The 23,190-nt window shown below is 55.6% G+C and overlaps 1 protein-coding gene across 11 annotated transcripts in view; it reads right to left on the bottom strand.

Moving 5' to 3' along the window:
* GSE1 (Gse1 coiled-coil protein) overlaps positions 1–23,190 on the bottom strand; it is a 409,018-nt gene that overhangs the window by 43,516 nt on the left and 342,312 nt on the right. Inside the window, exon 1 of one of the 11 annotated variants that reach the window (XM_053553803.1) lies at positions 9,423–9,601. The exons of 9 other annotated variants lie outside the window; for them this stretch is intronic. In XM_053553803.1, coding sequence (XP_053409778.1) covers positions 9,423–9,429 — 7 coding nt within the window. In that variant the 5' untranslated portion in view covers positions 9,430–9,601. Of the gene's footprint in view, positions 1–9,422; positions 9,602–23,190 lie in introns of those variants that run through there. One more of the 11 variants, XM_053553820.1, reaches the window with a different exon arrangement.

Genomic DNA, 23,190 nt, shown 5'->3' with positions numbered 1-23,190 from the left:
CGGCCAGGACTGGAGAGAGCTATCTCCCTCCAGCAGAGGGAGGCAGTGCCAGCCACGCTCCTTGGTCAGAAGGTGCTTGGTGCCCACCCATGGGCGCTGGGATCCTGGCGTCCCTGCTCAGCCAGCCTAAATATGTCCCAAAGGCTGCAACCTGTAGACTCCGGCCTGTCAGACAGAACTGGGGCTGAGCAAGGACAGCAGTGTCCTCAGCTGGAAAACCAGATGGGGGTCGGCAGCTCAGTCTCTACATGGTCTGAGCCTCAGTTTCCCAGCCAGGATGATAGAGGGAAAGAGTCAGAGCAGAAGCCAGGCCCATTTCCATCTGGTCTAAACTCATGCTGCCCTCTAAAATTAGAAAGTGGGGCGGCACCTGTGGCTCAGTGGGTAGGGTGCTGGCTCCATATACTGAGGGTGACAGGTTCAAACCTGGCCCTGGCCAAATTGCAACAAAAATTAGCTGGGCGTTGTGGCACGGGCCTGTAGTCCCAGCTATTCGGGAGGCTGAGGCAAGAGAATCGCCTAAGTCCAGGAGTTGCAGTTTGCTGTGAGCTGTGTGACGCCACGGCACTCTACTGAGAGCGATAAAGTGAGACTCTGTCTCTATTAAAAAAAAAAAAAAAAAAAAGGAAAGAAGGCCGAGAGTAAGTACCCCCTCCATCCGTACAGTGAAGTGAAAGGACTCCAGTGCTGGGTCTTACTCCTGCGATTATCAGGGAGGACTTCCTTTCTGTCTTCCATCTCCATTAAAAAAAAAAAAAAAAAAAAAAATTGAAGAAATGTCCATAGGCAAATTTTAATACCAGAGGTTTCAAGTCAAAATGAAGATTTTCAGTTTCTCTTGAAAAATAAGCCACAAACCCCATCATCCCCGAAGTGGCAACTGTCCCTTAGTCTCCAGGTTGCCAGAGTTCCCACCCCTCCCTAGCTCTGGAAACATGGGCAGCACCTGCAGGACTCCCCAGCTCAAGTATCATCTGCCTATTAACTCAATCTGGACTCAACCCTGCACCCTCAGTGTCAGGGGCAAGGGACCACACACCAAGGTCACAATTCAAGTGCCTGTCAACCCTTTAATTAAAGCTAGTCCATCCAAGCCAGGACTTGCCCCAAATTATAAACTGGTTATCTGCTTTTGCAAAAAGGTCCATTCTCATAATAGTTCAAAGTGGCAGACCAGACCATCTCCTTGATAACATACCTACAGAATTCACATATAGTTTTACCAAGTTCACAGAGACACACCCATAAACCCCAGGGAGCGGCGCGTGAAGAGGTGCAATGCCGAGAACACGTCACAGAGCTCTCTGAACAGCAGCCCTGAGTGCTGACACCCTCCCCCAACATAATCAAGAAAATACGGGGCATCCAAGTCAAGATCCAGAAAACCCCAAGTTCTAATGGTGTTTCCTCATCCAGACCCAAAACCATGCACCTGCCCCCACATCACAAAACGCCTCGCTGGACAAAACCGACTGCCCTATAGGTGAAGTGGACCTCAGAATAGGACCAACGGGCCAAAGCTCCCAGACCAGTCACAAAGCTGGAGTCCTGTGCTCCTCTGTCCTAACCCTGCCATTAACCAGGGCAAAGTCATCACCCTCTTTGGTCACAACATCCTCTGTCAACTGCCTAAAAGTCTAAATAATCCTCTAATTCTTCTCAAAACACCCCCCCCCCAAACCCTGTACAAATCTAATTAGGAACTTGTACATTTCTTGGTAAGGTGAGCAGGAAGCTGAGGCCCAGAACTCATTTTCACAGGTGGGCTGTTTTCACCCCGGAACCTCCCTCAAGCCACACTGTGAAGAGAGATCTAGTCTGCCAGAGACCTGCTGTGGGGAGAGACTAAGGCTTCAAGGCCCATGTAACTTCCCTGCAAGTGAAGGGTCTTCTCACCCACTTTTCCCTTCTAAAGGTGAACAGAAGTGGGCAGGAAAGCACCTCTAGCACCTTTTCTTTCTTTCTTTTTTTTGAGATAGAACTTCATTCTGTTGCCCAGACTAGAGCACCATGGTGTCATCATAACTCACAGCAACCTCAAACTCCTGGCCTCAAGGAATCTTCCTGCCTCAGCCCCTCCTAGCAGATGGGACTACAGGCACCCATCACAGAGCCCTGCTAATTTTTCTATTTATAGTAGAGATAGGGGTCTTGCTCTTGCTCAAGCTGGTCTCAAACTCCTGAGCTTAATGAATCCTTCTGCCTCAGCCTCCCACTGTGCTGGGATTACAGGCGTGAGCCACTGTGCCCAGTCCCTCCCAGACCTTTTCTTGGAGGGTCACGTGGCAGGGCCATTAAAGCATTCCCACCTGGCCAATTTCCCCTCCCAGAAACTATCAACGGAATGTCCACAAGTGTGTGCGCACCCCTGGAGGAGCTCACCCCCCTGGGCACAAACAATGAGAAACCCCAGGCCAGCTCTGCGGCCCTGGCTAGAGAAAGCTCAACACTGGCATCCCCAGACACGATGCAGCCGTTAGCAGATTAGGACTAGCTAGACAGGATCCCACCAGCTCCAACTCGGAAATCAGCAACTTATTTAAAATGGACTCCCTGTGCCCAAGTGACAGGATCCAGGGGTCTGGCGTCCCTACTATGGAAGGATTAACTCCCTCAGTCTCATCAAGTCTTGTAACACATACATTTAGGTGGAAACAGCAAGCTGCAAAATATTAAGACAACATGTTCAAAAAGGAGCAGCCTGCCCGTCGTCCGTTTGATTTAAAACAGATGCAACCTCAAGGGGCACCTGTGCTCTCCTGCAAATCTGAGCACAGACAAGACCAGGAATCTCTTTCGAGAGACCATCTAAATGGGTCCCTCAACAGTTCAGAGACAGGGCTGAGCAGGACACCTGCCCGGGCATTCTACAAGAGCTCATTCCGAGGCTCTGTCTTCTTAAGTGTTTAATGGGGCTGACTAACCCTACCCTACTGGCCAGGTGGCAGAGGCTCTGGGGTGTGGCATGCTTTCTGACGTTCCCAACTGACTGCGAATCTCAGCTTTAACTCTGTCCAACTCTGCGTCTGCAACACCCGGTGCATGCAGCCTGGGCTGTCTAGTGGGTGCGCATGTATTTAAGTGAATGGAAAAAATACCACATGTCAGATACAAAAACATTACAAAAATACACTCAGAGATTACAAATGTACACTTGGGGTTCAGCTGGAAGAATCCATTCACGTCTCGAGACTGGGTGAAAAACCCCAGTTTAAACAGGGCCTTGCAGACCCGCCAGGGGTACTCAGGAGATTCAGAGTTATGATAGGAGTCTGGATTTGGAGTCTGCTGGCTTGGGTTTCTGTTCCTTCTCTGCCAATTACCAGCTGGGTGACTTCAGGCAGGTAGATGAATCCCCAGGGGGAGCCCTTTCTTTTCTGATCAATGGTTAAATGAGGATAATGTCTACCTGGCAGGTCAGACCCACCTCAAGGGAAGAAGAAAATAGGAGTGAGACCAACACCACCAGGCCAGAGCGTGCAGAGGCTGATGCTGACCATCAAAGGCCGGGGCTGGCCTTGACCAGGGGGATCGAAGTGCCTCTAGACAGAGGTATGGACAAGCTTTCCCACCTGGTCACAAAAGCCCAGAGATAAGGCCAGGATCTCTGCCTGGCACAAAGACCACTCGCCTTGGGAGGACCACAGCCCATGAAGGCGCCATCCCTCCCTCTAGGCCCCCACTGCAGGCAGGGTGACATGCTGCTGGGTGCCCCTTGTCCCCGGCTGCCCTCAGAAGGGAAGAGATGGGAGGAAGCCCCACAGGCCCTGGCCCACAGCCCTTGCCTGCCCCCACTTGCAAGCTGTCATCCCCAGCTTGACACAATAGATTTTCCTTCGGGACAGCTTAACGTGTCCAACGTCAATACTGCTCTGACCAAAAGCTCGACGATCGATACCTTTTATTGCTGCCTGCAGCCACAGACTCACCATTTCAGCGCAGGAAGGGCAGGGCTGGGAGAAGGGTGGCCATTTGCTAAAGTACTTCCCTCCAACCGGACCTGGAGCCCTGCCCTCAGCCTCCAGTGGGTTCACAGAGGGTAGGTGGGGCCCCAGAACCACACACTGGGTTGCTAAAGCCAGGCAGCAGAGATCAGTACCTTCAGCCTTTGGACAGAAAGAGCAACTCCAGTCTTGGGGGGCCACTCAAACACTGCAAAGGGCGGTATAGGCAACAGAGCCTTTTTGTTTGTGAAGTATTTCAACTCAACCCCAGGAAGACTGGCAAACACCTGCAGAGCCTACCCCTGCCAGTGTGGTACAGTGCACCATCGTAAAGACCGGAACCCTCAACAGCCCAAGGACGTTATTTCTATTTCAGAGATGGGAAAATCCAGGCCCAGAAGTAAAGTGCCCAAAGGCCATGCAGGTTAAGCAAAGCAAAAGGCGGATGTGGAGACTGTCAACACAGTAACAGGTGACACTTGCTAGGAGCTCGCTCCATGGCACCTCAGCCCTTCCTGGCACCTATCATTTATTCACCTAGAGGCCGGGCACTTCACCTTCCACTCTGGGGCCTGTGCCTCCCAAAAACAACCAAGAGGGGGAGCGCTGCTGATTAATAATGGGAGGGTCTATGGCACCATTTGCAGCCCCCTCCTGCCTCGCATGCCCACCCTAGTCTAGCAAATCCAAAGCCACAACAACACACAACCCCTCAGACACATCAAGTTTTCCAGCTGGAGGAATTGGTTCCAGAATCAGAAGGCTTAGCCAGAGATCTGACAGACGCAGAAGCTGACATCCCAACGCATCTTGAGGCCCTTCGGGAAGATAGGGTCAAAGCACATGTGGACCAGGAAGGAGAATTACCTTCAAGATTCGACCTGGGTTAACCCAAGGCCCAGAGATGGCATCACTAGCCAGGTGAGAGAGATGTTCAGTTCTGCAGGGTAGGGGAGGAGGGTGGGTGGGGGGGGTCCATTTTGAATAACTAGGTATCTCCACCCAATTTGGGGACAAACAGGACATTCTCCAGCTTCCCAGGTCTCCTTAAACAGCATAAGCCCATCTTCCCCAGGCAGAGAATCCCTAACCCACACCTTCCCCCCAGCAGAAGACCCTTTTAGAGAAAGGAAGCAGGAAGCTGAGTATCTAAAAAGCTTTTGTGGGTGGGGCCTGTGGCTCAGTGAGTTGGACGCCGACCCCATATATCGAGGGTGGAGGGTTTGAACCTGGCCCCAGCCAAACTGCAACAAGAAAATAGCTGGGTGTTGGGGCGGGCGCCTGTAGTCCCAGCTACTCGGGAGTCTGAGGCAAGAGAATCGCCTAAGCCCAAGAGCTAGAGGTTGCTGAGCTGTGACGCCATGGCACTTTATCAAGGGTGACAAACTAGGACTCTGTCTCTTAAAAAATAAATAAAAATAAAAAGCTTTTCTGCCCCATCCTCTGGGTGACTAGGAAACTACTTTGAGAGAAAACGGAGGTTTAGTTTTCAGTTCTGGCTGCATACTACCATCACCTAGGGCATTTTAAAGAGTACAGATGTCCAGGCCCCACCCCAGGGCTGTGGACTTCACTGGTCAGGGGATTCTAATGTGCAGCCAAGAATGAGACCCCTAGTCTGGAGGCTCCCTGCTTGCCCTTCCCCAGCTAAAAGTCAGACTCTCCCAGAAACCTCTAAGTTCCATGGGGATCCTGCAAAAGCCTGAAGTTCAGCCAGATCCCCTGTCAGGGGTAAACCCAGAGTTCATCTCAAGCCCAGTCCCAGGAGGCTGGCTCTCACTTTCCCTCTGAACTTCCAGACAGTGGGTGGGCATGGGCCACAGAGGGGCAGGTAGGGAGAGGCAGATAGATAGACTGGCCTCAGGGACAGGTGGGAGCTGGACTGGATCTGAATGGAGAATTCTAGGCAAAGGCGGCAGCCTGGGCAAGGACAGGGACTTGGCCAAACACAGGGGTAGCGTGAATAGTGCACAGTTCCGTCTGGCTAGAGCTGAGGGTGTGAGAGAGAAGGCTGGTGGGGGACTGGCGCTGCAGAAGCAAGATTAAAAGGCCCCCGAGTGTGCGTTTGGCAGGCGCGCAAAGGGCTGCCTTTGGACGCGCTCCTGTTTTATCTGTCTGTACACCTCCCAGCAGCGAGCGCACGGCTGGGTTCAGAGGAGGCACTCAATAAATTCTCATTGACAGGAACACTCAGAAACGTCACCTCCCAGGCTGCGGCCTCAGCCAGGGAGAAAGGGCAGTGTGCGGAAGTAAAGCCAAAAGCACAGCGTCCCACACTGCACTCAGTGAGGCCGCCAAGATCTGAGACTCCACGGGGGGAGATATTAAAGCGCAGTCACCAAGATGAAATGTCACCTGAAACACGGATCTCTGCAGGTTAAAAAAACAGCTCTCTTGGCACCCCAGAAAGGGAGGGGAGGGAGGCCAGCCAGCCTCACGTAGCCTGTGGTTTCGGAGGACGCTGCTGTTGTTACAACAGAAACAATTAACACGCTACCCAGAAAGGGCTTCCATCCAGACTCTGTGCAACCAGGCTTTGGACGTCGAGTAACCCAGGCTGGGAATTCCAAGGCTGCAGACCCGGCCAGGCAAAACCGGCCTTGCTAGCTTACTTCACAAGCCCCTGCGAGTTCCTGGGGGCAAGAAAAAAGGTAGCAGCCAGATCTCCTCTTCTGGAAAAACAGGAGACACCAAAGGCCCTGCCCTGTTTAGAACACTGGAGGATGGACAATGCTTGCCCTAAGGCCCAAAGGGGAACTCGGGACTCAGAAAGGGCAAGGAGGTCTCAGGCTTGCAGGTGCAGGATCCAGGTCCACCACCAAGTGGTGCTGTGTAGACTCTGCTCTTCCTCTGGCCAGACCTGCTGCTGTACCCAGAGATAGGCCTGGCTTCTACTTCCAAACCACAAGGTACTCTCAGCCGCAGCCCCTGAACTTCCCTGGAGACACCTGAGGACTGCCTGAGGGGGAAGCTTTGCCAAGACCACCTGAGGCCTCCAAAGGGGTCAGCTTCTAGCTAGGTGCTCATGCCAGCCCTATGCCTCTCTGAGCTTCAGTTTGCTCACCCGTGAGTGCACCAAGCCTAGACCCCCTGCCTGCCCCCTGCCCCACCAGGCTTCACAATGAACCACCAGGGAGCTCTGAAAAATTTCCCAGGAACCCAGAGGCTGTGGCTTACTTAATTAATTGGGGCCAGGAGGGCCTGGCCATGGACAAGTTTAAGACACCACAGGAGCTCTACAAAACCCTTTCAGACTCTGATACCCTGAGATCCTAAAGGCTGTCCCTCCAGCAGTCAGGGCCTACACTCTGGAAGACACCCTGTGGCGTTCCTTCTAAATCCAGCTGTGCAGATGACTGTGCCTGGAAGCCAGTCTTCCCAACCTCCTTCCCATGTGGGCTGGACCCTGACACCAGAAGAGCTCTGCTACCCAGGCAGTCAAAACCTTGCCTGGCTCCAGCTGCTCCCTTCCCCTCTTGCTGCCACAGTGACCAAAGCCAACCCCACACCTGGCCATCTGGGCACCTCCACCGCTCCAGGAGATACCAGGCGTGGCCTCTGACACGGGGTGAACAGTTTTTAAGTACCCATATAGCTGCTTTTGCAAAGCAAGGCCTCCCTGAGCCTATCCTTGTCTACCTGGGTGGGGGTGACTCCGGCACAGCCAGCAGCTGGAATGACACACAGCTGCCAGTAGGAGCCTGCGCCCTGGGCCCCTCACCTGTGGCGTGGCCGCTGAGTCAGTTGGTAGCCTGTGCCTCAGGTTCTGCCATCCCTGCTGGTGGGGGAGGCCCATAAACACAGGCTGAGTAATACTTAAGTGTTCCCAGCTTAAGTAATACCAAGAGAGGCCCCAGGGAAAGCTGCTCACCTGGGCTCCCCCCCTTCCATCCCAGGGGAGAGGCTGGGGCAACCGACTGGGGGACCTGATTCAAAGTGCCCCACCAAGACCTTCTGCCCCTTAGTTCCCTGCCTCCTGGAAATCCGCTTAGGCAGAGATGCTCCCACACAGAGAGCCAGTCCCCGGGCCTTTTGTTCCGCTGCCTTTTACAAAAGGATCCCTTTTTTCATTTGGTGGTCTTGCTTTTTGTTTCCAAACCCCAACCTGTGTGGGCTCTACCCCCCAAGCTCCCAGATAAGACACCACAGGAGTTACCAAGGGTTTAGAGTATTTTAAACGCACTTTGCAGACAAAAGCTAGTTTGTAAGAGCCAAATCGACTCAAATCCGGCCACTATCCACCACCCAGCTGGGGGGCCAGCAAGCGCTCCCTCCACAGTCCCAACACTTAAACCAGAGCTTCAGCCAGGGGCTCCCAGCCCTACCACAGGTTGGGAGGACACAAGGCCCTTCCAATCCAGTGTGGGTGTCTTGTCATTCCTTGTCCCCAATCCGGGAAACCCTCTCCCCACGGTCTGCTCTGCGAGCCTCCACTTAACATTAAGTGGCCCTCTGGTCCCCCACCCGGCATTCAGGAGGGGAGGCGGGAAGCAAGGGGGTGGGCAGGCGCAAGGAGGGTGAGTCCAACTCCCGCTCCGCCTCCACGAAGAATTTAATTAGCCTACTGGAGAGGCAGGCGGGCGGGCGGCCGAGGACTTGTCTCTGGTGCTGCAATATAATTGAATCGGCTCCACTCGGTCGGGCCACTAGCCGCCCATCAGCGCTGCCACCGGGCCCGGGAGGGCTGGGGGCAGGGCGGCGCATCCAGGCGGAGCAGGAAGGGCCGCGGAGGGAAAAAGGACAGTGCAGCTGGGGGGCGGCGGATGTGCAGTCACCCTCCCACCTCCCAGGCTGGGGCAGCCATCTTCTACAGAGGGAGGGACAGGCAGCCGCTCCGCCGAGGGGTTGGGGGAAAGGGCGGAGAGAAACTGAGAGCCCCGGTGCGCCCTTCCCTAGGAAGCAGGGCATGGGGGTCAGAGACTCTGTAGACTGCGATCCCGCCCTCCCGGAGCCCCCCCTCCGAGGGGGCGGGGCGGGGGAGGGAGTAAAACAAAAAACCCAAACCGCGATGCCCCAGCCGGCGAGCCCCACCCCCACCCCCCGCAGGTCGCCGCCAACACCTGCCGCGGGGGCGCACTGCCACCTCCCTTCGCTGCCTCCCACGCCGCCGCAAAAGTTTTCATTCCAGCTATGGAGCGTCGGCAGCTCTCGTAGACACCCCGTCGCCGTGTCCGAACCCCCCCCCCCAGTCTGGTCTCCCAACCTAGACCACTTACGCGACGCTGGCCGCATGCACCCCCTGAGCCCCGGGCCCCGCGTCCCCACCCGGAGCCAGACTGCCCAGGCTGCAACCCGCAGGCGGGGGGAGGGGGTGGCCTATGGTCGCCTGCCCGCCTTCCAGGCTCTTATCGCCGCTCACACTCCAGGGGAAGTTGCCTGGGAGCCGTTGGTGGCCACTCCCGCAGAACCCGCGAACTTGGAGGGGCAGAGTCCGGCGGGGGCGGATGATTCCCCCCTCTCCTTGTCCGGTGCGCTCACCTTTCATGCCAGGGCCCCGCAGCTCCGCCTCGGCTGACACATGCTGGAACCTCCGTCGCCCAGTGTTTGTCTAAACTGCTTATCTCACCCGGGGCTGCACGGTGGCGGCAGCTCGAGCCCGCTGGGGAGGTGGAGCTTCCGGGGCCCAGGCCAAGAAACACCTGCTGCTGTCGCCGCCGCCGCTGAGGACACACCCAAACGCAACACCGCCCACTCCCGGGCCACAGGCTCGCTCCCGGCACCCTGACCTCAGCCGGCAGGAGGTGTCGGGTTTCAGCCGCAAATACTCAGGCGCGCGCGCGCGCGCGCGCATCGACCGGCACCGGGTATACCCGCTCCAGCACCTGCCCCTCCCCAGCCTGGCGGGCCAGGTGAGCCGAGGACATCAGCAAAGCAAGAGAGGTGCCACCCCCACGCTCCCAGAGACCCCTGCATGGACTACTCGGTGGTATCGGAGACGCTGGTGGCTAAGACCAGTCACTTGACTCCCAAACTAGGGAGCAGCCCCAACACGCTCGCCACGTGAACAGAGCCCTAACACTGCTCTCAGCCGCTTCCCCAGCGCCTAGTAACAGTGCCTGGCACAAAGCAGGCCCAATAATGTGCGAACGGATCAACTCCATATCCTGGAGGTCTTTTGGGGGACAACTTGCTTGGTGCTGGTGTGTGTGAGGGAATATGAAGTAGACTGCGTGTGTTAATCCTCTTCTAGCACTCCCCACGCCTGACATTACGGCCCCAACTCGAAAAGCTGAATGTTAAGAACTCCGGCCACTATAACCTCACAATTCTAGAAGGCTCCCCCATGCCCGTTTTAAGTAACTTTTGGGAAGACCACAGTGCAGGCGCAGGGAGGAGGGGCGTGGGTAGTTTTTTTAAAGAACCTACTCCGCAGGCCCCAGGGGCTGGAGAGTCCGCCAAGGCGCCGCTCCGCCAGGGGGATCATTAAGAGACTGGGGTTGCGGTCAGAGGCGAGGTCGCCCGCCTTCAGAAACTGGCACGACCCACTGGGCTTCTGGCACCAGCGCAGCGCCTCCCCATTCCTGGCACACCCCCCCACCCTACCTCACCCAGGCACTTCACTGGAATGACTCAGGGAGCGTCCTGAAATTCCTGGGCACCCACAGGCGGCGCAGAGAGGGACTGAGGGCCCCAGCCTCCCCGCCCCCACCGAGGCGGGCGCGTCTCAAGGAAGCGCAAGGTTAAAGGGGCGGGCCTCGCCTGCCGGGGTCTTCTGGCCTCTCCCGCCCACTCTAGGGTCTGGGGATGTGACCTCGCGCGCGCGCGCACAAAGCTCCTGGCGTGGCTCCGAGGCCCCAGGGTCCTCCCTACCCATCCTCTTTCTTTAGACAACCCTCTAGTCAACCGTTGTCATAGTTTGAGCCCCAGGCAAGCCCAGTACTCCCAGGGTGGCCGCCCCAGCGCCTCACTACGGGTTTCGACTTTCGGCCCCCAGTGCCAGTCCGCTTCTGCCAGCCCCAAACCTGTCCCGGGACATGCCCGCACCGTGCTTGGCAGGCACGCACGCTGCCGTCCCCGCGGGCCCGCCTCCCCCGCCTTCCTCCCTCCCCGCGCCAGCCCGGATTGCAACGGGAGCGAGCGCTGGGCGCCTGCCACCCCCCATCCATCTGTTCCCGATGACGCTGGCGGGCCTGGAGCTTTCGGGGCCCGCGCCAGCAGGGAGCAAAACCAGTCTGCATGCCCTCTGGGGGGCGGGGGCCTGATGGGCATCCCCAGGCCCTGCACGCTCCTGATCCACCTCTGACCGAGCGCACGCTGGACCACCCGGGATGGGGGTACACGCGCCCCCCCCCCCACCGCCTTGCACAAGGCCCCTAGCTGACCACAAACGAAAAGGGAAACGAGCCGTCAAGACCCGGCCGTTACTGGTTCTTACCTGCGGGCGCCAGCCAGCCTCGACAGCATGCAGGAGGTTAGGGGCCGCTTCCCCTTCTCGACCCACCTAGCTCCCCAGAGGCACCCCCTCCAGGCCTCGGCGTTGGCCCAACGCTTTAATTTACACATCACTCGGCGGCGCGGCCTCAGATAATCTATATCTCGCATTGGTCGGCGGTCTCACCGGCGGGAGGCCTGGGCAGGGAGGAGGAGAGAGCCTCCACCCCCTCCGGGAGTCACGGGCGGGGGAGGGGAGGATAGAGAGGTGTAAGGCAAGAATGAAACTACTGGCCTGGGGCCTCAAACACAAAATTAAAAACCTCCGGGACGAGTCCAGCCCGTTTCCCACCCTGATTACAGGTAGCGGGGGGGGGGGGGGGGGGAATACCATGCAAATGAGTATTTCCGCACCTGGCCGGAACAGCCCCGCAGTCTAGTTCCCCAGGTATAGACACCCAGGGCCAACTCCAAGCCTCTCTTATCAGGACACGACGCTGCCCTCAACTCCTCTTCACCCTTGGAGAGGTACTTAGCAAGGGGTGAAGGTGGGGTCAAGTTCTTCCACCTGCTTGGACAGAACTATGACAACCAACAACCATAAAAATGTATGGGGTGGCCACGGAGAGGTAGTACTCCACTAATTTTTAGTGCTGGCCAATCCTTCCCACATATGCACCTGGCTCTACTGGACTACGAGATGGATGGTCAGCTCCCTGTTTCACAGATGAAGTTGGAGGCCAAGAATTGCTCAAGGTCATATGCACAGGTGACAGGCGAGCTGTGCCCCAAGCTGCTCTCACCTGGAGTCTCTCCACTACCCCAACCCAATAGGCTGAAGGGAGCCAGAAGGTGCTGGACACACCATTGACCGCCTGGGGGCAGCAGCTAGCTGGCTATGTGCACCCTGACCAGGGAAGGCTGGCGGCCACCAGGCGGGCTGGAACGTCGGAGATGGATGACACTCACTGTCAGTGCGCCCAGCCTGAGGAAATTAGTAATCCGGGAGCACGGCCTTGGAGTTTAAGGGTGGGAATTGCTCTCCTGCAGCCGGTGCGCTCCTGCTAACGAGGTTTGTCGCTGGACTCCTAATTTCCCACTGCTCTAGGCTAAAGCTGGCCTCTCTCCAAGTGTGTCCCTCCTCCTCTCTGATCCTTAGCAGCTCCCACCCACTCCCCCACGTCCCCAGCTAGCTGTGAGCCCTCCCTGGAGACTGCGCCCTCTATGGACCTTGCCCCCATTCCCCTTTGCCAGGAAACCTGGCCCAGGCATGGAATAAGAAATTTAAACAGCAAGATGCCAGGGCCAGTCCTGCAGGGGGCATCACTCAGAGCCAGGCGGCTGTCCTGGTGACTGGGTCACTGTGCACCTAGCCACAGTCCTATTCTTTTGTACCAGGGGTGACAGGATCCCTGCTCATGCTTCCCCACCCCTTAGCCCCTGCTAATCTGTGCCTCCGTGAGCAGGAAGCAGGGGTCTGCAGCCCCTCACCTGGAGCCCCACCTCCACCAGCCCTGAACCTATAAACCCTGTACTACAAGAGAAATTAAAAAGCCTTCCATCTCAGATGGAACAGGGGTCACCTTAAACCTCCTCCCTGAGCTCAGGACAGAGAGGAGGCTGAGGCCCAGACAGGATCCACCAGAAAGGGACACAGCTAAAAAAGACAGGAGGGCATTAATTCACTCCACAAACTCACCATGCTCCAGGCTCCATTTCACACTAGCCTTCCCAGAAACAAAACTGAAAATTCCAGTACGCCCTCAGTAAGCTACTCAGAAAGACCAGGGGACCAAGACCAGACAGTGGGCGCAGATAGGGCACTTCAAAGCAGCAGCACGGAAGGTAGCAAGAGGCTGACAGCATGCACCATACATTTCTGGGTGTATCCCTCGGCCAAGTGGAGTGCCCAGGGTTGTAGGCACCGATGGACTATTATAACTCCTAGCATGGGTGCCAGCCCTGCTCTGGGAGGGGAGACCTGTGCTTCTGTTCCTTTAGGGGCCAGCAAGATGCCGTAAGATCTGACAGGGTCTTTTCCCACCATGACAGCTGTTCTTAGCATGTAGGAGCTTCATGTTACCTTTACACCCCAGACCTCATTCAGCACCTGGATCAGTGAGTATGTATCAGGGACCTGACTCCAGGGGGGGGAGGTGACGCTCTCTCCTGCCACTTCCCAAGCACCTAACACATGCCAGCACTGTCACTCAGTGCCCTCCCGACCCTGCAAGGCAGGCAGTGACCTCCATTACACAGCCGGAGCAGGGAGACCTGAGGAGGTTAATTAACCTGCTGAGGGCAAACACGTTCCAGACAAGGCATCCTCCTCCACCTGGCAGCACTGTTCTGTAACTACCTGCCACAGTCACCGTGATAATTAAGAAAGACACACCTACAGGAGGACTACAGGTCTCAGAGCACTTTTAGGCCTATGCTCTCACTTCTGGAAGGCTGTCTGGTGTCTGAAAACCATTTTGGTTGGGGGGCTGCGGAGAGGGTCCGTTCAATGCCCAGAACTGAGCACCCGGGGATTCGCCCAGCCCTCCTGCACGAGTAGCCCACCCTCCCCAAGACCACCAGCCATCCCATCCCCCCTCAGCCCCTCCTGCCCTGCACAGTGGCCAAACTCCACTACTTACATTCTGTCCTCCCTCTGGCCCCGCTATCGCTATCACTGGCCCAGAAATCCTCCCCATTCTTCAAAGCCCAGCTTAAATCTTATCTCTTCCAAGGCGGCTTTTCCCACCCCAGTCCCTGGAACTCATCTCTTCAGGCGCTGAGTCCTACTCCCTGATAGTGATCACACAGTGCAGTGGGTCTTAAATAAGAAGGGGGATTTAACCTGCCCATTCCCAGGCCTGCCCCCTTCTGGGCTACCTCTGGGAGGTCACAGGAAGGAGCATCTTTAACCAGCTCCCCTGGGGTTGCTGGAGGCCCGGGTTCCTCACCCCAGTGAGGCAGTGAGTGCCTGGAGGGAAAAGGGGCCTCTTGTCTCATAGCAGTAACAGGGTCCCCAGCCCCCATGCAAGATTTAAGATGTCGCCCAGCCCTGCTGAATGAATCATGCTTCAGGGAGAGAGGGTACATGAGGGAGCAGACCCTCCTCGCCCTGCTCGCTCCTCTGAGGGAGGAACGGGATCCTCCAGGGAAGCTGTGAGAAGCCCCCATGTTGGCTCCACCGGCTATCAGTAGCTGAGGTCACCTACAGGACAGCAAGAAAAGAGTTAAGGCAAATTCACTTTGAGGAGGTGACGGGAGTTTTCCTCTTAACCCTGGGCTGTCCAACACTTCCTGCCCTTTCAGCGCCGGGTTCCAATCCGCACAGCACACAGCTGCACTCCTTTACAATCAGTTAACAGCTGTTTTGCATAGATTTTCAATTCTAATTGCCTCGCTTTGTGAGTGCCACCGAGCCCTGGTGAATGGGGACGCCGCCGCCATGGCTGGAAAGCAGGCGGGCGGGGGTGGGTGGTGGGGGGCACTCGAGAGAGGAGTAAAAGGAAGCTGTGTGCAGCAGGACAGCCAGCTTTTATTTTAACACATAAGAGAATATCCCCACCACCAACTGCCCCCAGCTCCTGCCTCTCCGACCGGAGCTGGGAATCTGAAAGGGGGCCCTGCCTCGGGAGGGGCAACCACCCCTGCTTTGACCTGGGCTCCTAGACCCCACCCCAGACACAGGTCCCAGGGGGCAGCTGCCAGCTCCAGAATAGGCCTCGGGAGCCATCACCCCTCCCTCTCCCTGCCCACAGCCCCTCCCCCCAAGCTCTCCAGTACCCAGATATGGGGAGCTAATTGGACAATAAAAGTTGAGCAGCAAGGAAACTCGCTCTCCGGAGACAGCTGGCATCTATAAAAGAGAAATATTTGCATTTAAAACCTTTAAACTTTATATGGCTGGGCCAGGCCGAGGCAAGGAAAGGTGAATGGAGGGGGGAGTGCCTGGGTCCTCCCTGGGGGCCAGTGACCTGAGAATTCTGGACCCTTCTGCCACCAATGACCTCCATCTCAACCCATCAGGCCTGCTGTGGTCTTTGGGATGGGAGTCAGCCATGGCTAGGCTGAACAGACTCAGTCAAGTACAAAAACTTACAGGTTTCTGAAGGGGTAATTCATGGGAAGCCTGTGCTGTCTGGGGCTGGGTGCTGTTACTTGTGCCCCCATCCACAACCTGTTCCTATCCTGGGCTGCAGAACCACCAGGGCCCAGTGAAAGGCAGAGGTCCCTTAGCTGATGGCTTAGGCAAGAAGACAGTTTGCTAGGAGACTTCTCTGGCAGCCTGAAGCCTTTCGCCCCATCCTCCGCACACCTACACAGTGCAGCTGTGTCTCAGGCACCTGCTCTGTTCGCTGTTCAGAGCCCACTGCACAGACCCGGACATGGAGAAGTCCAACTCGCCTCCCTCCCCAGGGCTGCCGGGCGTCCTTCACCACTGCTGCAGTCTGGGGTGGGGGCGCCAGGTTCTCACGTCCTCACATGCCTAAGTTCCCATTTTTCATATTTGAGAGAAACCTGGCCAAATGTTCCTACTGTCAACATTTATGATGTAAAGCTGAGCAAGAGCGTGTTCCTGAGTGGTCTTATTTTAGCAGGCTTTTATAAAATCACAGCACACTCAGAATCCTAGGCTCTGAGTCCTGTCTACCTGGCAGGCCTGTGCTGAGACATACTTCAAGGGCAAGCACAGAAACCTCTAGGGTGGAGGTGAGGAGGAGGGGCAGGGAACGGCAGCCAGAGTAATGGGCACCAACCACCACGTTGATTAAACAAAAACCACATGAAAATAGACCCCCTGTCCCATTCACAGCAGTCAGAGGAAAGTAGTCTGTCCTCGCAACTTCTCTTCCCATCAAGAAAATATTTCTAGTCTCAGCCATGCAGTCTTGGCTCCTGGGTGGCAGGTGGCCTAGCCCTGCTGACATTGGTGGCCTCTGATCACCTATAAAACAGTCTTTAGCTTGTCTCATTCACTCCCTGTGTGTACCACCCTCTCCAGCCACATAACCACCCACCATGCCCTCAGTGGGCTTTTCTATCTGCTGATCAGAACCTCTCTGAAAACCTCCCGAACCAAACACCTCCCCCTTCCTAGAGAGTTAACCTCATTCACCACTAATGATCCAGAGAGCAGATTTTAAAATATGGCTCCAGAGAGTACACACAGCATGGAGGAGGGAGGACAGACACGCAGGTCAGCTGCTGGGCCAATGTCTGGCTGGGCAGATCTCCACCCACTGCTCACCGCTTTCCCCAGCTGCCACCGAGCAAAGGACGCAGCCCCACTCACCATTTTGGTGAGGACTAGACAAGATAAGCAAGTATGAGGAGCCTTCCCGTGGCCTGGGATGCAGCAGGGCCCAGAAGCAGCAGCTGGACTGCGGTGTGCAGAGGAAACGGAAGGCAGTGCCAGGTAGAAATGAAGTTTTATGAGGAGGTGCTTCTCAGCTGCAGAGCAGACGGGTAGGGCAGCTGGTCACCTGAGAGCATGTCCCTGCCGGGGCATGAGGACAGTGGAACTTCCTTCTCCTCCCCCACACAGGAGGAGAAGCCTCGGGGAATCACACACATGACACCCTGGCCACATGCATGAGCCCAGCCCCTGTCGGCTACTGGTTGTTCATACACAGGTAGGAGGACAGGGCAGGGGAGCAGGTGGGACCCAGCCAGCCACCCAAGTCTTGCTTTTGTAAATTTTAAAATACTAGCAGTACCCAGGCTGGCTTTCCTTCTCAAAGCTGCATCTGTAAAAATTAGCCTACCAGCCCAAATGGCCATCGACAGATAAAACTCAGTCTGTCCATACAAGGAGTGTCACTCAGCCATGAACGGAGTGAGCGCTGATGCAGGAACATGGATCAACGTGGCAAGAAACGAGACCCACATTCAGGTCCACACAAAACCTCAGACACGGACGTTCCCGTCAGCATTACAACAGCCGAAAAGTGAGGATCACCTAAATGTCCACCAAAGGGTAAATGGATAAACAAATTGTGGCCTAACCATACAATGGACACCACCCATCCATAGGAGGTGTGAAGCAGCTATGCAAAGTGAAGGCAGCTAGTTTCGAAGGCGATACCGGACAATCCCATCTGGACTGTCCAGAATAAGCAAATCCACAGACACAGAAAGGAGACGAGTGGCTGAGGGGCTGGGGTGCCGAGTGACTGCTAATGGGGGACGGGTTCCTTTTGGGGTGATGTGAAAATGTTTTGGGCAGAGATCAATGTGATGGTAACCCAACAATGTGAATGTACTAAAGGCACTGAATTGTACACTTTAAAGTGGTTAATTACACGTTATGTGAATTTCACCTCTATTAAGAAAAATCCAATTTGAACCTCCCCCACCACCATTATCACCTCCTTTCTGCCATTGGGAGGGACCAGGGGCAGAGCAGGGCCTGTTTCCAGAGAACCCCCAGGCAGATGCTGTCTTTAGAGAAGCATCCCCTGGAAATTCCCTTTCACACTGTGCTGATGACCCTCGGGCATCTGGGACTGAAACCGGTTGTGCTCAAGTGGGCTTTCTTCCAGGGCCTGTTCCCTTGCTGGCCTCCTCCCAGACCACAGGGACACAGGCAGTACAGCCTCTGGGGAATCCAAGCTCAGAGACCCGAGGCTCATGCATCCCTGCTTTCTAGCTGAGCTCCCCTCTAAACTGCAGGCCACAATTCTCCCATTCAAGGGAAGGTAGCCTCCTCATGGGCCCTGAGCAGTTGGGGGTGTGGCATCAGAATACACACACCTGCCACCCAGCCATCCCCTGGAAAGCAGCCACCTGTGACCCCAGGCAGGTCTGGAGGTGCAGGGAAGCACTGGGTGGCCGGGGAACCCCTCAATCCTGGACCCCCAACCTGAGGCCAGCAAGGAACTTCCTGCGGGGAGGGCGAGGACAGCCCCTGGAACTGGCACATCATAGCCACAGTGGGTACAGTTCGACCTGCCAGTGATGGGCACAGTGTGGACCCAGAAACCTGGCTGGTTCCCTCTTTAGCCTCTGAGAATGATGCTCCTTTGTAAACATCAACCATCCGAGCTTGTGCTGGCTGAGGGGTTTTCCTATGGCTTCCTGGTCCATCAGCTGCATCAGAGGACAGACACTTGCCCAACTCCCACCAAGGTCACCACAAAGAGACAGGCCACATGACCAGAGAGTATCCAGGAAAGCGGGCTATGGGGCAGCCGGTTGCCTGAAGCCCAGGACAAATCTGGGTGGGGCAGGGCTCCTGGCAAGGCCAGGGGAACCTGCGAACAGGAGACCAGGAACTCCTCTAGAACTCCAGGCTGGTGGGGGCCCTTGGGTCTCCCTAAGGGATCCTCAGAAGTTTTATTTCAGGATCCTTGTTCCCCACTTTTAATTTAACGTTCAAAAGCCTTCAAAGTTAGCTGGGCGTGGTGGCTCATGCCTGTAATCCTAACGCTCTGGGAAGCTGAGGCAGGTGGATAGCTTGAGCTCCTGGGTTCAAGATCAGCCTGAGCAAAAAAGCGAGACCCTGTTTCTACTAAAGAATAGAAAACTGAGGCAAGAGGATCACTTGAGCCCAAGAGTTGGAGGTTGCTGTGAACTATGACACCACAGCACTCTACCCAGGGCAATAGCTTGAGACTCTGTCTCAAAAAAAAAAAAAAAAGCCTTCAAAGTTCTTTTAAGTACCAATCAGCACTGACCAAGGGACTTGTGAGTCTGTGAATCTGAATCCCTACCCACCTCCTCCCTGCCGGCCACCTCCACAGCCTTCCAACAACCCTCACCCTGGGCACTAGGTGCCACTAATCTGGCCCTGGCAGCAGCCCTGGTTTCCCGAAGTCACGTCTGTTGTGTGCCTACTATGCGCCAGGCATCCTGCCTCAGTGCTATGCTTACTGCAGTGGGGCCAGAACCCAATGCGTATTCTAGATCAGCCCTCTCTCCTCCCCAACCCGCCCATCCCAGTCCTCCTGTCTTGATTACCTACAGGCAGCCACCAGCCTCCCAGACCGTCACTAGGACAGTCAGTTGTCTTTACTACTCAAAGATGTGACAAGGGACACACACACACACACAAACGAGAGCCAGGGTCATGAGGAGCCTGGGCCTCCCCAGCCTCGGTGCCCACTGCCTGGAGCGGCAGGCCCTGGGGCTGGCAGGGTGCGAGAAGCCCTTCGCTCTGGCTCTTGTGTTTATTCTCCATCATTTGGTATCACACACGGAAATAATCAAAGAGGAAAGGTTAAATCTTAAGAGTGCTCTCAGCATTGGAAGTTCTCGGTGACAAGGTTTTGGCCAGCTGCCCAAGGCTCCTCTGGGTGGCTGCTGGGCCTCAAGCTGAAGGCCCAGAAGTGCAGGCCACGGGGCCACAGGTCACCTCCTCTCTCAACTGCCACCTGTCTGCTCAGGCTCCATCTTTGCCCAAGAAAGATCTTCCCTTTCCCCCTTGCCAGGCCCTGCATTCTGCCTGTGAAGCTTCCATCCTGAAATACCCCCCGTTCCCACACCAGCTTCTTGGACACCTTCCCAGCTGGCCTTCTACCTGCCACCAAAGACCACTCTGCATGTTTGCAGCAAGGCCGGGTTGTGTCCACACAACCCTGGGCTCGGTGGCAAGCCTGGCTGACACGGGTGGCTGCATCCCTGTACTCTTCTTCCTGCCAGGGCAGACTCATCTCCCTCAGCCTGCCTCAGGGGCACCCACGGGCCTATTCCCATCCCCACAGCTCCACCCTCACCCTCAAGACCTCACACTCCCATTTCTAGGCCTAACTTGTGATTCAAATCTCCCCCATGGAGGTTGTTCTAGAAACATCTCAGTCTTGTTCACTCACAGAGCCCCTTTCCTCTGTCCCTGCTGTGTCCTCCCCTCCTCCTCCGTCTAGATCGGATAAGGGGAACTCTCGCTGCCTTTGCTCAAAATGTACCCCTTGCCTGGTACGCCTGTCCCACGTCTCAGCCTTGAAGGAAGAGGCGGCAGGTGGTGGAGAGACTCCTGCCAGCCCTGGCTTAAGATTCTGTCCCCTCAAGGTAACTTCCCGGATGGCGGCTCTACCCTCTTGTGGAGCTGACCCTCCCACTCCTGCCCATCCTAACTTTCTGCAAGGCACTCACAGAGCCCAGCCATGGGGCGGGAGGGAAACCGAGCAAGGTGAAATTGAGAAGCCCGCCTTGGCGCCTGTGGCTCAAGCAGCTAGGGCGTCAGCCACATACACCTGAGCTGGCAGGTTCAAATCCAGCCCAGGCCTGCCAAACAATAATGACGGCTGCAACCAAAAAATAGCTGGGTGTTGTGGTGGGTGTCTGTAGTCCCAGCTACTTGGGAGGTGGAGGCAGCAGAATCGCTTGAGCCCAGGAGTTGGAGGTTGCTGTGAGCTGTGATGCCACAGCACTCTACCCAGGGTGACAGCTTGAGGCTCTGTCTCAAAAAAAAAAAAAAAAAAAAAGAGAGAGAAAAAGAAATCGAAATCGAGAAGCCCCTAGGAAGACACAAACCCTCATCAGCAACAAACATTCCACATATCCGTCCTGTCTCCGGAAATAAAACCAGCCAAAAAAAGATTGCGGGAACCTCCGGGAATTTATGCATCAAACGAACTCAGCCCAGAACGTGAGTGCCTTTCCCTGGTTGACGAGGACGGATGTTGTCACCAGCCCTTACAGAGTTCCTACATCTCCATGCCATGCCAATCCCTCCTAGTAGCTGGGGTATTTTGCATAGTCACCAGGAAAACAAATTCTGGGGTTTTGTTGCTTTTTTTTTTTTTTAAGGCTCCCAGTGGTCTTAAAAGAAACACACACATACACACCCCCCGCAACAGGAGCTTTCACAGCTGTAAACTTGGCCATAGTCTCTCGACATCAACCTCTCGCCTGCAGTTCAAAACAGTCTCCTCTCCCAGGAATGACAGTGGCCCTGGAGAGAGCTCTTGGCCTGGCACGGCCATCAGGCCTGGGATGACAGCTCTCCAACCCCTCCCCTTGGCCCACATCTAGGCATCACGGAGGCCCAGCCCCCTCCTCCTGCTGCTCCCTGCACAGACCTGCCTGTCTAGCAATTTGAGCACAAGGTGAACACAGCCCAGCTCAGGAGTTCTATTCCTGGCTCAGCTGGCAAATTGCTTCGTGACCTTGGGAAAGTCCCCACGCCACTCTGACCCCATCTGTGAGTGTTCCCGTTAATAACCCAACGTGGCACCTTAAAAGCAGGCTCCTCTCGCAGAAGCCACGTGGACTGAGCGGGCCTGGAAGAGGAAGGGCCCTGTGTCTCTCTGGCAGGCTGCACAGAGCTGGGGAAGGACACATTTAAAGAACACTCAAAACCGCCTTCAGAAGCCACCTTCAGGAAGCCGGTCATGGCTTTAGGGGCCTCGAGGGGCAGGGACCTAGCCAGGCCTTCTCCATGGGGAGGACTCCCACCACCCTTCTGTTTCAGGAAGACAGGAGTTACAGAGCCCTGCACATAGCAGAGGTGACAAACTCACTTGTTTCCCAGGTGACAAGCTGGTGAGCCTCACAGCTGGTTCAGAGCTGGCAGGGATCTTAGGAGGAAGAGGAGGAGAAACAAGGAGGGAGGCAGGGACCCTGCTTACGTATCTCCCGCCTCCTCAACTGCCTCAGCCCGTGTCTGGCAGGTCTTTGGGTCCAGAGATGGCCCTGGAAGTGTAATGCAAGGACTCACAGTCACAGGCGGCCGGAGTAGCCTGTGGCCAGGAAACCAGACCGCAAGACTCACCCCACCGTGCTTCTACTGACGCACAACCCCAAAACCCAACATCACACCAAAACTGCCTGGTTGAGACACAAGAGGATCTCATATCATGACCCCACCCTGCATACACACATTCTAGACTCGGGATGGGTCCAGGGTGGGGCCTAGAATCTTTATCTTCAACAGGTACCCCACAGCCCACTCTGAGGGGGCGCTCTGGGGTTCACCCTTTGAGAATCACTGGATCATGCCAGCTCACTCCATTATCTGACTTGTGACACGTTCCTCTTTTAAAATTTAATGTTTTGGCTGGGCGTGGTGGCTCATGCCTGTAATCCCAGCACTTGGGAGGCTGAGGCAGGTGGATTGTCTGAGCTCACAGGTTCGAGACCAGCCTGAGCCAGAGAGACCTCATCTCTAAAAAATAGCCAATAGCCAATAGCCGGGCGTTGTGGCGGGCGCCTGTAGTCCCAGCTACTCGGGAGGCTGAGGCAAGAGAATCACTTAAGCCCAGGAGTTGGAGGTTGCTGTGAGCTGTGTGAGGCCACGGCACTCTACCGAGGGCCATAAAGTGAGACTCTGTCTCTACAAAAAAAAATAAATAAATAAATAAAAAATAGCCGGGTGTTGTGAAGGGCGCCTGTAGTCCCAGCTACTTGGGAGGCTGAGGCAAGAGGATTACTTGAACCCAAGAGTATGAGGTTGCTGTGAGCTATGACGCCATGGCACTCTACTGAGCATGACAAAGCGAGACTCTGTCTCCAAAAAAAAAGATTTAATTTTTTACTTCTTTTTCCCTGCCTCTCTCCCCAAAAGAATTTGAAGCAGCATTACCAACCTCTGATATCAAGACGTGTTTATTATTTTTACAGTTTCTCCAGGATGCTCCCGGTAACTCGAAGGGGAATTATATTCAGAGAGAATTGGGTCCCCAGTGTAAGTCAACATTATTCATTTAACAACTTCTATTGCGTGGAGATGTGAGCAGGCCTTACCCAAAGATGTCTCCTGCGGTTACTGAAAGATTTAATTCACAACATCCAAGAAAAATAATTAAGGGGGAGTAAGAGAAAGGAGGGTGTGGAATGGGGCCTGGGGGCTTGGCAGTTTCTTGTGCCAACTAAACTACGTGTCACCCCAATTGCCACCCACAGGTGCTGTCATTGATCATGGGCTGCAGGTCCTTGACCC

Source organism: Nycticebus coucang, chromosome 2 (assembly GCF_027406575.1).
Source record: "Nycticebus coucang isolate mNycCou1 chromosome 2, mNycCou1.pri, whole genome shotgun sequence".
In the NCBI taxonomy this organism is placed as follows: Eukaryota; Metazoa; Chordata; class Mammalia; order Primates; family Lorisidae; genus Nycticebus; species Nycticebus coucang.
The sequence above is the reverse complement of the archived record's forward strand: the minus strand, read 5'-3'. Positions and strand labels throughout refer to the sequence as shown.